This window comes from Haliotis cracherodii, unplaced genomic scaffold, assembly GCF_022045235.1.
Source record: "Haliotis cracherodii isolate W230 unplaced genomic scaffold, xgHalCrac1.p SCAF_4, whole genome shotgun sequence".
NCBI classification, from domain to species: Eukaryota; Metazoa; Mollusca; class Gastropoda; order Lepetellida; family Haliotidae; genus Haliotis; species Haliotis cracherodii.
This window is the reverse complement of record NW_027266297.1, coordinates 64,522,908-64,540,019: the sequence shown is the minus strand read 5'-3', so window position 1 is coordinate 64,540,019 and position 17,112 is coordinate 64,522,908. Positions and strand designations below refer to the sequence as shown.

The following is a 17,112-nucleotide window of genomic DNA, read 5'->3' as shown; positions in this document are numbered from 1 at the left end:
GTCTGAAGTAGTGATAGAGTGCAGATCCATGTATTGTTCAATGTACATTATAACATTATGCTGAAAATCTGGGCTCTCCTTCACAAAGCCATCTTAGTACCAGTACTAATAATGTATTAAGTCTTTGGGTAGAGTGGTTTCTGAAATGTCTATGGTCATGCACTAATTGTGTATTATATCCTCTTTATGTAATATTTGTTCTGTATTCAACGTTGCCAGGTCATGTGTTGAGATGTTTCGTCTTGTGTGACAGGATATGGTGACCAACAGATGCCAACCGGATTTGAACAGTTCAGCATGGCTGGGCCGGAGGAGGCCAATATGCAACAGTTCCTGCAGCTGTCGGCCGTGGACCGCTGCAACAGTCGACTCTCCGCAGTATACGCAGCTGATGGTTCCACCTAGCCTCCTCCATCCTGTCACCATGACGACACACGGCCTCATTACCTGCTCCACCATTGGTTGGCATGTGACAAGCTTGGACAATCTTTTTTCGTACTGGATTGATTGGCAGGGACGTATTATCATACTTATGGTAATACTTGTTCTGGTTTTACACGCCTGATGTTTGTACACGTCAAGAGGATGCTGTTTCTACGGGAGAAGGGTACCGTAATTACACATCAAACGGACATTTTTTACACATCAGATAAACATGGTACTACGCACTCAGGTGTCGTGACTACAGCGCTTCATACCAAGCTGGGAATATGTCTGTCAGCATTTAGAAAACGAACACTACAGAATTGTGATATTCAGTGACAGAACGTAACCGTCCATTTTAATGAAGTCCCAAGATGGCAGCGTAGTTTGTGGACATTCTGCTTTATGGCATCCTGTTTTTTATCATTTGTTGCTGGGAATATAGTGCCCAGCTTGTATTGTATATATGTGTATATTCCTTGTGTTGTGAAATGCTGTATCACTTATTATCAACATTATCATGCCGAAAGGGCAACTGCCCTGTGCAGAAGTCATCAGGTGTTTCCCTTGCTGAAAATGAGGCCAAAATTGGAATTATCTGGTAAGAATCAAAGTGAGACTGTGATGCTATATTCTTACCACTTGCTATATTTGACCTGGTCAGGACTTAGTAGCCAGGTGATCACATCACCTTGCTATCTCCACCCCATTCTTGTAGAGGCTGGAGGATGGTCAATAACTTCTCATCTCTCTTACCCTGTATCTTACAATCTTGCATATATACTATGTATCAGTTAGGAGATAGTGGTAATAATTCAGGTTTCAGTCTTGAGTTCTTGTTTCATGTCTTTGTTACACGCAGTGTAAAGTTTGTGTTATTCTTGAAGCCTTATGCAGATGAACATTGGTTATTTCTAATCAATGTCAGTTATGACTGTAGGATCTCCGTCCAGAGCCGTCCACGTTTGAAATACATATTGTCACTTTTAGATATGTTTACATGTTTTCCAAAGGTTTCAGGTTTCATCAAATGACAGCTAGTCTCATGGCTGCATCTTCATATCATCCTGTTGATCTCTGAGGAGGTATATATGTCTTCTAGATGCTTTAACTGCTTCGTTTGCAAGTCAGAAGAAGTTTTTCCGTCCCTGTTTTAATCACATGTACTTTGTCTTTCAACATAACTGTGAAATATCTTCACCTGTTTCATAAACAAATATCCTATTTGTTACTAGTGGTAATGGATATAGTATTAATGAGGGATTAGGCGACTTGGTGTACAGAGAAGTTGTACCAACTGTTAACATGCTGCTAGGGAGAAAATAGTTGATGATGTTGGTCCAAACTGTTAACATGTTGCTAGGGAGAAAATAGTTGTCAGATGTTGGTCCAAACTGTTAACATGTTGCTAGGGAGAAAGTAGTTGATGATGTTGGTCCAAACTGTTAACACGTTGCTAGGGAGAAAATAGTTGATGATGTTGGTCCAAACTGTTAACACGTTGCTAGGGAGAAAATAGTTGTCAGATGTTGGTCCAAACTGTTAACATGTTGCTAGGGAGAAAATAGTTGTCAGATGTTGGTCCAAACTGTTAACATGTTGCTAGGGAGAAAGTAGTTGATGATGTTGGTCCAAACTGTTAACACGTTGCTAGGGAGAAAATAGTTGTCAGATGTTGGTCCAAACTGTTAACATGTTGCTAGGGAGAAAATAGTTGTCAGATGTTGGTCCAAACTGTTAACATGTTGCTAGGGAGAAAGTAGTTGATGATGTTGGTCCAAACTGTTAACATGTTGCTAGGGAGAAAGTAGTTGATGATGTTGGTCCAAACTGTTAACATGTTGCTTGGGAGAAAATAGTTGTCAGATGTTGGTCCAAACTGTTAACATGTTGCTAGGGAGAAAATAGTTGTCAGATGTTGGTCCAAACTGTTAACATGTTGCTAGGGAGAAAATAGTTGTCAGATGTTTGTCCAAACTGTTAACATGTTGCTAGGGAGAAAATAGTTGTCAAATGTTGGTCCAAACTGTTAACATGTTGCTAGGGAGAAAATAGTTGTCAGATGTTGGTCCAAACTGTTAACATGTTGCTAGGGAAGTATTAGTGGAGAGATGTTGGTTCTAAACGTTGCTTGGGAAGTATGAGTGAGGATTTGTTCTAGATATATGGATGACTGCCATGTTTGAGACAATCTAGAAAATTCTTTGTTGGTCGAGATGTGATAGTGCAAGAGAAGGTTAGCTTGTACCAAGTAAATATAACTAGTTTTGTCAAGATTTAACTTCTGTCATTCTCTGTGTGACACCACTGCGAAAAGGTTGATAGACACATGGCGGGAGATACACTCATTGCTGAACTTTCAAAGACTGGATATTATTATGTCCAAGTCACCTACGCAGAATTATGTTTTTCTAAGCTTGTTGACATTTTAATCTGTTAAATGGTGTTAACTTTTGAATTTAATCATCTTTCAAACAGCCAAATTTAACTCATCACGAAATTTGAGTAAACTTGTTTGCTTCACACAAACCACATAGAAGTCGAGCAACCAAGTTCTTAAACTCGAGCTGTTTCTCTTCATTATCAAACCTACATTGGAAGATGTTGTGTAATCGAAAAGGCAGTGTAGTCTCCTACTCTTCGGCATTGTTCGTCTACAGGGTGTTCAGTGTCCCAACACAATCAGGACATCCTCCCACATCCTGCCGTATCAGAGCCAGGTTTTCTGCCTTCAGTTTATAGACCAGAAAAATGTCGTGGGATGAAAGTTGAACATCACTCCTTAACATTACACTTTAACATTGTGATCTTCTCAAACATACACATGATGAGACTAAGATGCCTGGATTGTCACCAGATCACTGCTAACTCGTATAATCATCCTCATTGTGATTTTTTGCTACCATTTTTTAAAACAGCCACTTTATCACTGGTGATGATTTTGGTGGCGAATCCTGTCCAAGTTCCACTGTTGAAATCTGCAGGTCAGAGAAGCGCCCTCATCCATCCTTGGTTAAACCTCCCCCTCATCCTCCTTGTTACCCTCCTCCCATGTGTGTAAATAATTGAGGAAAATACACATGTAGGAATATTGTCATTATTTATCAGCAATAACATAAATAATGTGCCATAATTCACCCTTAAACACATCGTTCCAATTCATCGTGTGATTATAATAATGGAGAAATCTTCATAAACATGGTTAAGGTGTGTTTCAGTTGTAGAAATGTCATCGTTTCATTGCCATAGTAACTAGTGTGATTCTGACATTTCATATTTAATATTATTTGGTGTAAAAGATAGAAACACATTTATTACATAGACAAAGCGGAGGTTTGTGCCCGTAACCAGAAAGCATTATAGAATATCCAGATGGCAATTCCGTCCTCTCACTTTGTTATTTTGTTGGCAGGTACATAATATATGCAAATTTATGCATGCTGAAGAGATATTTTTTGGATTTGTTTATTATGTTTAGAGAAAAACATAGTATTTTATATCCATGTTATTCATGCTATACTGTGAGCAGCATCAGTGACCTGATAACTTGAGCTTGTTGTACTAAAGTCCCATTAGGAGAGAGCATGTAGGCAGTATTGAAGTCATCTCATGCCACTGTATATATGGTTGTGATATATATCAAGTATTTCCCTTGTATCCTGTGTTTTATATTGTTGCTAGTGGCATCCCTCCATCCATGTAACATATACATTGTTGATAGATCCAGTGTTACATGGGGTGTATTCACATTGTTGACACATATATGTATAACATGAGTTGTATTCACATTGTTAACATGTCCATATATTACATGGGGTCTATTCACATTGTTGACGTGTCCATGTATTACTTGACTTGTATTCACATTGTTAACATGTCCATATATTACATGGGGTCTGTTCACATTGTTGACCTGTCCATGTATTACATGGGGTCTATTCACATTGTTGACACATCCATAAATTACATGGGGTCTATTCACATTGTTGACACACCCATGTATTACATGGGGTCTATTTACATTGTTGACGTGTCCATATATTACATGAGGTCTATTCACATTGTTGACACATCCATGTATTACATGGGGTCTATTTACATTGTTGACATGTCCATGTTTTACATGGGGTGTATTCACGTTGTTAATACATCCACATATTACTCATGATATGCATTCATATTTCCATGCCTACACATTCATAATGCCATATACATGTATCATTCCTAATGCACTGTGTTGATGTTTAAAAAAATGTATTCAATTGTGAAGAATCAGAGAAATGATGAGTTTAAACTGAGCAATTTTTTTAGATATTTACAAAGCATTTTATGAAGGATCCCGGTTATCAGAATTTTGAGATTCTTCCATTGTCTTTCTTTAAGGGAAATATTTCAACAATTTTCCTTACATATTAAGACATTGCTGAATTATCCACACTTATGAACATCATTTCTTTGGTTGCTGATGCCGTCCAAGAGTTTTGCAATATTAACCCCGTGATGTTGTCGCTTGTTCGTCCTCATAGTCAATGTCCTGTACCGTGTCTTGAGTTTCATTATTCAATATCAGTGTCCACATATATATGCTTAACAGTTAACTACTGCAAGAATCATTAACTCTTTATTTTGATGATTTCAAGTTCCAGACATTCTGTTATTAACAATATTGCTTTGTTAAGGACTATTTATAGAATATATGTGTTCTCAGAACTCTTTTCAATGACATTTGTAAATTTCTTCAAGAATTTATTTATTCATATTATCATTCAAGTCCTTTTATTCATACTTAGGTATTGAGTGAGTGAATGAGTATGGTTTTACGCCGCTTTTAGCAATATTCCAGCAATATCACGGCAATATCACACCAGAAATTGGCTTCTGGGGAATCGAACAAGGGTCTTTGGTGTGACGACAAACACTTTAACCACTAGACTATCCCACTGCCTCTACTTAGGTATTGAGGTACATTCTTATAGCTATGACAAATGTCAGTAAAGTTTTAAATGGTAGATAAGCAAAGTTTCTACCCGGATGTGAAGGCGACAGTAGGGAGTGGTTTGGGTGTGTCTTCAGTTTAAGACACTTCACACACACTTCACACACACTTCACACAGCCAGACCGGTCACACATCAGGGGAAGCAACTCTGTGCTTCTTAACACATATAGAACACACATGTCAACATCAATTGGATTTTCCCTTTGAAACAAAGCCAGTGAAAGATAAAGTATCAAGGACAAATATATTCCATTTTGGTAATGCCATAGATGTTTCAGCAATCAAACATGAATTCATGTTGTACAAGATTTCATGGGCTGAAGTTGAATCATAGGCTGTTGTGTGATATACAGAGAAAAAGGTTGCCAATGGTAACGGTCACCATGGAAGCACTTACTCAGCATTGCCGATTTCATTTCATGTGTTTCAAAGTATAGGTGAGAGTCTAGATATCATCTTTTACAGAAATATTCCCATATGTTGGTGGTCATTGCTAATGTGTGTGTTATGGTGTGGTTATACACCAGGTATTGGGGGGATATATAGCTCTTTGCAGTGAATACGACACAGTCCAAGCAGTCCTACCCTTGGATGCCACGATATCATGTCTAGCATTGTACTGGCTTGTCCCCAGCCCGGTAGCGGAAAGTGCTCTTTTCAGTAGCTTCATCACAGTGCTATGTTTAGTATATCATTTTGTTGTCCGATTTGTTTATTTTATGCTGTACATTCCAAAGATAGACATTTTCTTTTAGAGATTTTTTAGACTTTGGCTATTTGTTTCTAACAATTGTTTTAGAAACGGAACTTTTTCTGCTGTAAATTTACTTGATTTGAAAACAAAGCATTATTGTATTGTGTCTAACAGATGGATGCTGTTGTTACATTGTTTCTTCACTCATTTGTTAAGGTATGTTGTATATAATAGCCTTGTGAGCTCATCAACATTTGTATGCAACTATGCCTACTCCCAAAGTTAGTCATGTTGCCATGGATACCAGATCTTCTCAACAACACAAATATTTGGACATTCTGTGAACTACTTTAAAATGCTTTATAGTGTTATCATTTGACAACAATTTTATAGTATTATAAGAAGACAACCTCACAATGCTTTATGATCATGAGACAGACTCTAGCTGAGGAAGATGAAATGTATTTGTTGAAAGAGGGAAAAAATTCTAATATTTATGGGCCATTGATATTTTGGCTTAAGATAACTGGAATGCCGGAAGATTAAAATTTGCTCAAATGTTGGACAATTACCCTACCAAATGATCTAAGATTCTCTTTAAAATATACATTGTGACATTGGTGACACTATAGTCAAGACATCTTTACAGGAATAATGTATAGGTGATAATATAGCCAAAGTAGACACAATTTATGGATAATAACTTCTTGAATTCTATAAAGGTGACGCTTCGGTACAGATCCTTATACCATTGTCCAGTCTTGCTTGACAAGGATCTATACCTAAACATCACCTTTACAGTATTCAAGAAGTTGTTATCCATAAATTGTGTCTACTTTGTCATCCGTCATCTAAGTAATGCCTATCAAACAATTCGATACTATAGCCAATGGTATGTCCAAGGAAATTGGAGAGGATGCATTTGGCTAATGGAATGTGTTGTTATGCATCTGTGTTCTCACTACGAGTGGAGCTGTGATTACTATGAACGCTGCTAATCCAAGGGAAGAGACGGAATGGCATGTTTGTTGTACAGTTATACATTCAGTAGTTGTATTTAAATAGAGCTCTTCAAATGCTGTGATCACTGTTGGAAATCAAAAATAATTCAAGTGATACATTATTCCAAAATGTTTATTGTTATGTTTGTTGTTCCCAGATATTTTGAAGTATAGTGCTCAGAAAGTTACTTTACGTGTAATCAAAAATAAGATGTGAAAAATAATCCTCAAATGTTTTGTGCTATTACAAATTGTTGTGATTATTTCTGCTCACTGACTGTCCATGTCTAGGTCATATTGGTGATATTTTTGTACAAATTACTTGTAAATTTAATACGCAAAGTGTAAACTGGCTGTGTGCTGTTGCCATGGTTACAGTGTACGTGTCAGAGGTGATAACTTGGTAGCACAGGACCGACTGACAGAAAGATGGATGGAGAGAAGGCGAAGCTTGCTTAAAGAAGTGCCTTATTCAGACTGGAGTAACCATGGGGACAGCCACCCCAACTTATGGTCCCTCTGGAGAAGGCCACGCCTGGCACCGAACAAGTTCTTGTGGCATTTTAGGGCATTGTCAACACTAGTATTGGTCCATAGTGCTTTTAGCATTACAGGGCATGGTTGACAGTAGAGTTGGTCCCTATAGTGCTTTTAGCATTACAGGGTAAAGTTGACATTCATGTTGGCCCATTGGGTGCTTTAAGCATTACAGGGCAAGGTCAACACTAGTATTGTCCAGGTTGTGCTTTAGACATTACTGGGAATGGTTGACATCTGTTGGCTCATTTGGTGCTTTAAGCATTACAGGGCAAGGTCAACACTAGTAGTGTCCAGGTTGTGCTTGTAGCATTACTGGGAATGGTTGACTTCCGTGTTTGTCCCTAATGCTTTTAGCATTACAGGGCATGGCTGATGTTCTTGTTGGTCCCTATAATAGTGTTGGGCGTGGCCGCCAGCAGCGTAGTCCCTATGGTATCATTGGGCAAGGCCACCATCAATGTTGGTCCCTATTGCATTGTTGGTCATTAAATGTCTGTGATTCAGCTTTGTATTTCTTGTTATTTGTCCACATGAAACATTGAATGAGTTTGTACAATATTTCAGCTGAATTTGGGAGATTGAAAATAGTGACACTGTTACGACTTGGAGCCAGTTAACGTGGGTGTGGTGCTGACAGAGCTGAGGATTCTAGTCGGGGAGGATCCGGATTGGGAAGCCATGAGCAGGGAGTCGTCACAGTTCCAGAAACCAGACACCCTGCATCCTCCAAGAGTGAGTTAGTGAGGTGGGTCTAACGCTGCTTTGAACAGTATTTCAGTTATTCCACTGCGACTTGCGGCGCCTTTGACAACCAGCCTCCAAGACTCCACCACCAGTCCCCAACTTTTAGCTAACCAAATGCCATTTGGCAGTACCAGTGTAGGTCATTTTATGAGAGATGAGCCATTTCTCTAAGCGAGTTTGTTTGCTGTTTAATGACACACTCAGCAATATTCCAGCTGTCACGATGGTCTGTAAATAATTGAGTCTGGACCAGACAATCCAGTGACTGACATGCACACTGATATCTACTAAGTAGGATACAATGACATGCATCAACCAAGTCACCGAGCCTGACCACCCGATCCCATTAGTCACCTCTTACAAGCATGGGTTACTGAAGACCAATTCTAACCAAGATCTTCACGGGTCTCTAAGCAAGTGAGAGAATTCGGTCTGTCATTGTTTCAGTCATGGCCAATCCATGTACGAGGGCTGGCTGAAAAGTTCTAAGCCTAAGTGGGATATCTCAATCTGATTGAAACAAACTTTTGCCACCAACCAGTACAATCATTTATTGAATCATAGACGTAAGAACTGCAACTGCAGTGTTATTATTGTCTTTGTACCAGACCATCTTGTGAACCTACCCCATTGAAATCACCAGAAATGGACAAAACTGGCTATAGGGCAGTCATCAAGTACCAGCAAACTGAAAGGGCTAACTCCAACACAGATACATGCTGACATGGTCTCCACTTTGGGGGATGATGCCCCTTCCTTTTCCAAGAAGTGGGCTGCAGAATTCAAGCATGGCAGAGAGAGCCTTGACGATGACCCGCATCCAGGAAGGCCTTCAACAGCAACCATTCCGGAAAATATTACCCGGGTGCATGACATGATGATGGCTGATCAACAATTGACCACTCGACATATTGCCAGTGTTGTGGGCATCTCTCATGAGAGGGTTGAGCACATTATCACCAACGAGTTGGGAATGACTAAAATTTCTGCTAGATGGGTGCCAAAGCTCTTGACAGCTCTTGAAAGCAGAACAGAAACGTGACAGATTCCTGACGTCCCGTGACAATTTATGCTGTTTTGAAGCAGATCCCGATGATTGGCCGATTTGTAACCATATATGAGACCTGGATTCATCACTTTCAACCAGAAACAAAATTCAGTCTAAACAATTGAAGCACCCGGAACCACCAGCCCCACTAAAAAGCCAAGTTGGTTCCTTCCCCTGGAAAGGTGATGGCTTCAGTCTTTTGGGATTCCAAGGGTATTCTGCTAATTGACTATCTTGAAAAAGGCCAGACTATCAATGGAAGATATTATGCTGACCTACTGAGACAGTTGCGTAAAGCTATCAATGCTCAGCAACGGGGAATGCTCACCAAAGGAGTCCTGTTCCACCAAGACAATGCTCCTGTTCACAAATTGGTGGTTGCCATGTCAGCAATCCATGATTGTGGCTTCGAACTCATTGACCATCCCCCTTATTCACCCGATTTGGCCTCGTCAGACTTCCACCTGTTTCCCGCTGTGAATGACTTTTTTAGGATGGCTGAAGAAAATTTCTTCTTGACCGGCATCCAGACCTTACAGCATCGCTGGCAAAAGTGTGTAAACCTGGAAGGTGACAATGTGGAGAAATAAATGAAAACCATCGACTTGGTACGGGTCTTTCACAGTTAGGCTTAGAACTTTTCAGCCAGCCCTCGTACAGTGGTACCCTGAAGTTATGCAGGTTGTAGATGGCACTGACAGGAACTACAGGAAACAAAAAGTCTACTATCGTGTAAACATATATTTATTGCTTAAAAGCAGATTTCAGCAGGCTACATAGCAAGACATTACAATAACACGTCAGCATGTCACAACACGGGCACTACAATCACATGGCTAAGAGGCACTTTGTTCTGGGCTCTGACTACCTATCAAGGTATCAATGTACACAAAATGTGGGTCAAAAGGAAAAACTCACTTCTCTAATCATAGCACTTTTATCAAGAGTTAATAACACATGTATAACATGTCATTTATGTTAAGGCGTACCCATAGCACTGCAGATTCACCAGCTAGTGTTCCTTGCACAGGATGGGGAAGCACAAATCACTGACAGCCCAGTTTGTGATAGAAACATACAATTTAAGATAAGGCCACAATAAATTAATTATTTGATTTTCATCCAAATGTTTAAAAAATGAGGGAAGCGGCATTTAATTTAATTTATTTTTTAATTTACACAAACTTCAAGGCATCTTTGAACAACTGTTATGGATGTGATCCCAATGTTGCCTGATTGTGTGGTATGACTTCCATAGAAGTATGTATTTCTCATAATATAGAAATGAAGGAACATACATGTATCTTGCAATTTCAAACTCTGCACCTTAGACGATTGGGTCACCCGTGCCCCCACAATATAATGATGTTAGGTTGGGTGTTTGCTAGCAAGGTGGGCGGGGATGAAAATCTAATAACAGTTGGCCAATAGGACCGTTATGCATCACCAAGGGTAGGCTGGAGATAACTGTGCCATTAACAAACATGGCAGAATGTCTCAATATCATCACAGTACACGCCATGGAAGGCTGTGAAAAAAATATTGCAATGTCAAAATATTGATATTACCTATAGAACCAGCTGTCAGCTAACAGTCTGTTTGTGTGATGAGAAAAATACACATGAATTTGGGGAGGGGCAGAGTGAAAACTGGTAATTATAAGGAGAGAGTGATACTTTTCAAGTTCATGAAGTGATGGTACTATCAACAGCCTACCCATTGTAATATATAACTGGTCACAAAAATAGTCTAAGATTGTAGAAATTGATGTGAATACAGCATAACTGCACAACTTGTTTAGTCAATACACCAGCTTGTTTCTCCCAATACTGAGTCCTCTGGTACACCCTCAGAGTTGAATATAATCTAACTAAACCTCTAACCTTGGATGAAAAATATCGATGAGAGCTGAAAATACAGTTTGAATGACTTCATCAATACTGCAAGTGTGGTCACTTAATACCATGGATACTGCAGAGTATACCGTACTATTTACACATCCAGAAACCAATTGTAGGGAAATATAGGTTATAAGAAACACCGGTATTTAACCCCTTGCAAGCATATGTGTCTTCAAAAAAGCAATGTTGGAGTTTAAAAACACGTTAAGCCTTCTCACTTTAGGTCAATTGAAGTTGGTTTTATTTCGATATGACCATAAAAGTTTTATGATGATGTAAAGATGTCCTTAACACAAGCGGACCTCACGATGCAAAAGGAGTGAATGTGTTTTGTGTCGTGGCCTGCATGATTCAACTGAAATGGAGTAGGTCTACATGAAGGTACACTGTGACACTCCATCAGAACTACACCACTAAGAGATCTTCCCCATGGTCTGCTAATAGTACTAATTACACAATCAGCCATTTTGACCAGCCAATCACCATGTCGGTCGTCTATCCTGACAAGCATGGAGCACTGGGACATAATGGCTGGTCTCCCACAAGGCTTCCAGTATGAGGACAAAGGCTGTTACAATGAGGTATATTTGTAAGATCAAGAAGCACTAGACAATGATGCACATTAATAAATATTGAAAAATCACAATCTAGATTACAATATAAACATTCATACACAAAGCAAGAAAATTAAAAAGAGAGCATCAAGATGTAAACTGAAATAGTTTTATAAAAATCATGGACACAGAATTGGTGTGGATTAATTAGCTCCACCTTCCCTGAATACTGGCCGAACTTCTAAGCCAAGATCTGCAACGATGGAGCATCTTCATCAGCGCTCCATTCTTAACATTCAAGATGGAGATTCTCACAATCCCCTGTTAGGGATGTATCATGTCACTGCTACTTTGTCAGTATGTTAAAATTTTGGAATGATATTAATAAGTGAACATATCTGGTTAGCTTTCACAGTAATATTAGTCACATAGACCGACTAAGTAGGGTTTGCCAATTCAGACCATGAAGCCATGACCCTACATTGATTTAATGCAGTGGCACACCACTTCGACCTTCATCCAAAGGGAGACAACTCTGTGCTATCCTGGCTCACAGCCTGGCCACTCCGACTGTTGTATTTAACAAGCCTGTGTGAGATTCATGTGGAGTCAAACAACCTTGAAGTGCAACAATTATAGCAAAATATGTAAATATGTATCTGAGATATACAGTAATAAATGCTAGTCAATCACTCAGCAGGGAAAATAAACACTTTATATTGTATCTCATAAACACGCATCTTTCTGTTTTCCAATATGAAGCAGATGACAAGTTGTCTAACATATACTACTCAAAGGAAGTTAAGGAACACCCGGATCATTCATATTACTGTAGTTAATCTGTCATTCCATGTGACGTGAACGATTAGGGTGTTCTTTAACTCTGTTTGCAGAGTATACGTTGACTGATGCGCTGAAGACGAGGACAGTCAATGTAGGGTTGCGAACATATTCTGGTTTGTAGTACAAGTACAAAGTGCTCAAAGTTTGCTTGGGATATCCACGGGAAGGATGCCGGTGCTGTTATTACTCTGAATTGTTGAATGGTACTTACAGACAACAATGACAGACATCAGCTTCAAACTTAACCCACCAGTCAGAAACTTACCTCGGACTAGTTTGAACATTGCATGGACCAAGGACATGGAAACAAATGTTCTTTGTATACTGAGTGAGTGAGTGAATATTGTTTTACGCCGTTTTTAGGAATATTCCAGCAATATCATGGCGGGGGACACCAGAAATGGGCTTCACATTGTACCCATGTCGAGAATCGAACCTGGGTCTTCGGCGTGACGAGCTTTAACCACTAGGCTACCCGACCGCCCTCCTTGTATACTGAATCAATATTGTCTTTGATAGGCATTTAGAAGTTGGAAGAACATGAATACATGACACTTTTTGTGGACAGGAACTTCTTTCATTCTTTGGATGTTTCAGAACTACTTCTTGCTTTTTGCTTCCTCATCAGGTGAATGCTGATGAATGAGTACGAAGCAGCTCTGAAACGTCCAAAGAATAAAAGAAGTTGCTATCCATAAAAAGAGTCATGTATTCATGAATCAATATCTCCACAAACATTGAGCAGCACAGAAACGTACTGTACACAACTTCCCTTCACACAGTCCCATTTCCGAATCTCTGATCATAAAGGACAACCCTTTCTCTTTTATCCTGGAAAGATGAAGCAAAGTTCAAACACTAGATATCATATCATGTATTCAACAAAGAAAAACAACTTCTTCTTCAAAAGAAGAATGGTGCATGGATAGAAGATGATTGGGAAGAATCAGTTCATCAGTCGATCGTAGGTTTGTCACAGATCATAACCAGGCGTGGCTATCACATTTATATGCCAGCCATTTCATTCATAATAACTTTGATCAATGCCATATTTCCTACACTGACAATGCATGTGATGACAGTGGGGATAAACATAGGATTTATATATACTACTCAAAAGAAGTTAAGGATCACCTGATTTTTTCATATCACAATAGTTAATCTCTCATGCCATGACAGATTAACATTACCAATATGAAAGGATCGGGTGATATATCATACTTTTTGTATAGTTGTCTACTGGAAAATCAATATTTTTCATAAGAAATATTAAACCTTGAAACTCAAATTCTCCCTACCTAATTTGCAGGGACATTTCAACACCCCTTGTAACTGCGACTCAAAAAGAAGTTCCAAGTTTATAGTTTACAGTTTACAAAGAAGCATTTTCAAGAGAATAACAGCAGCTAGAAGCGATATTAACTCCATTAATGGCCATGTCAGTATTTCATGTCAATGCAAAGGGGAGATAATTTACGGGGAGGTAGCTTTATATGACAATAGTTCCGTCTAAGTGTTATGTTCACTGCAATGAAAATATCACTTTTCTCGACTTCAGAAAATTCAGTCTTTCACACTAAAGTATGCAATAAAACATCATATATCCCACCTGCGTGAATGAAATCGAGGGAGAGACAACATCAGGAAAGCTATATGGTTGAACCTGTTACTTTATCAACATGTTCCAATGTGGCCATTGATGTCATGAAAAATTCAACATATAGTTATCCATTTTTTGTCGTAACTGTGGTTACTGTATGGAATAAATTTGGGTGGGTGAGTGAATAAGTTTATTAAAACACTGCTTTCAACAGAATATCAGTTCTATCACTGTGCGTCAGAAATGTGGTAGAAAAGTTCAAAGTGACCCGTAACTGTTTTCGTTGATGGAACCAATAAGCATGGCAGACGAAGAATCATTGGATGAAGTTAGGATCTAGAACAAGGTATTCATTCCAGCATTATAACACAGTCCTACCATGATGTAATAATGTTGGAGCTGTTATCCACCAGTGTTATAACAGTTACACCAATTACCATGTTGTAATAATGTCGGAGCTGTTATCCACCAGTGTTACAACAGTTACACCAATTACCATGTTGTAATAATGTTGGAGCTGTTATCCACCAGTGTTATAACAGTTACACCAATTACCATGTTGTAATAATGTTGGAGCTGTTATCCACCAGTGTTATGGTACATTATTCCCAGAACTGCCATCACACGTACAATCAGTTCACCTCACACTAGCACCAAATATGCTCCTGGATTCCAGAATCTTACGCCTGAAAGCCATAATGACATCGATGACATCGGTTGAGTATTGCCTATAATCACACAGATCATTCATCCATCCCGGAGAACATTTCACAACATCAGTATCAAACCTCATTTGATTATCATCTCTTCGTTTCCAATAGGAATAATTATCATCCATGTAATTTATCAATCCCATCTTACAAAAAGCCCTTAAGACAAACTTTTTCAATTATATGTTTCACAGATTTATTCCAGCTTTTCCACACAAGGTCGGCCGAAATAAAAATGAAAATAAACCGCTATGTCAATCATTCATTGATTTATATGAAAGTCATTCTGCCATGGAGTTAAAACTGCAGCTGGCTTCTTGAACTACTGATAGTGATGCAGACATGGAATTTCTATATAACATTTAATATTGTATTGAGGGTCAATATTACTAGTGGGAGACAATAAAAATAAATATTTTAATGTTTAATTTATTTCTTTTCCAGCTGCTTTTCAGTTTTGGCGGCGGGTTCGTGAGCCAAAAATGTGTGGCCTTACTTTGATACAAAATGGTTTTAATAAGCGATAAAAGCCCTATTAATTAGCAATATTATGACAAAAATACACATGGTGCCTATAAATAAATTAATTGATTCACACACATCTAACTAAAGTCTGACACATAACTGTGCATAACAGTATTGCTGCAAGGAATGTTGTACCAAAATACACAAGGCGATTCCTGGCTAATGATTAGTTAGTTAAAACTAGAAGACTCTACATGCCACACTCCACAGAGCTATTGAAATTCAATCGACCAACTTTCTAATATTTAGACCATAAAACCTGTCAAATAGGAAGACATGACATATTATGAATATTGACAAGTTTATCACATCATGGTGAGCATAAAATTGGTATAGAAGTAAAATATACAAAAACATTAAACAAATCTTTCATATGTGATGTGTAGAAGACACAAGTTCATTCAGGTGTGTACAAGGTTTTGCAAATTCATATCACCATCAGTGCAGGCCATCAGAGACAAAATGTAAAATAACTATTCTATATTCCTGGGAGATATCCCACATGTAGGATGCCATGACCTACATGAAATACTACCTCCCAACAACTACTCACAAGTAGTATTGTTAACAAGTACACCCAAAGGGAGATTATTGTGTCAGAAAATGAAATCACCTAAGAGTTGAAAAACTTTCAACAACCCATGTCATCCCCAACAAGAATACTTTAAAACAAAGTAGATAACATACTTTAAAATAATGTTCAATTTTCTTTTTGATGATATGTTGCAGGAGATGCTGATATGGCATATGCACTATAGACCTGACATAGAGAACATCCTTCACACTATTATAAATTTTCAACTATGGATACACAGACTGTATAAAGAAGGTAAAATACCAAGCAAGCACGTTGTATCACTTGATGCAGATGGCTTGAGTTAGCTATAATAATTTAATAAAAAATGAAAATTTTAAATATGTGCAATCTCATTAAAATCAGATCTTAGTTCTCGCTATCTCTATACAAAGATCTGATAACATCCCATTACGGGTCACGTTAGAACGACCTTTCATCCAACCAATCAAAGCGTTGCTTACCAGATCATGAAAGTGACAGTTGGAATGTGTTTTCTATATCGAAAACGTTAAAAGGGGTATTCCAAATGACAGTTACGGCCCGTATGACTGATTCCGTCAAAATTATGTTCTGTCTCTCGCTTCCGTGGGAAAAATATTTGAACAGAGGAGGCATTGCACAGTACGTGGGAAACACTGCCATACAATCTCAATCATATATCTGATATATTAGACATTCCAGAATGTTCAGTTTTCAAAATTTTAATCGAGAACTGTGTCAACATATTTTTCCCACGTAGTCTGAAATGGAAGTCGCCAGGTTGAAACTTGTGCCGTAAAGCTGCTTTTTCATTGGCTGATATCGACTTCTTGTTATTCGTTTCAGCGGTCGATCAGAGTTTGCGAAAAGTCTTTCTGACGTGACACATATAGAAAACACATTCCAACTGTAACTTTCATGATCTGGTAAGCGACGCTTTGATTGGTTGAATGAAAGGTCGTTCTAACGTGACCCG

At 38.5% G+C, this 17,112-nt stretch overlaps 1 protein-coding gene across 1 annotated transcript in view; it reads left to right on the top strand.

The window, feature by feature from the left end:
- LOC139478209 (zinc finger protein GLIS3-like) overlaps nt 1–3,022 on the top strand; it is a 90,611-nt gene extending 87,589 nt beyond the window's left edge. Inside the window, exon 10 of the mRNA XM_071260588.1 lies at nt 254–3,022. Within this exon, the coding sequence (XP_071116689.1) occupies nt 254–405 (152 nt within the window). The 3' untranslated portion in view covers nt 406–3,022. The remainder of the gene's footprint in view (nt 1–253) is intronic.
- Nucleotides 3,023–17,112: the final 14,090 nt, after the last annotated feature.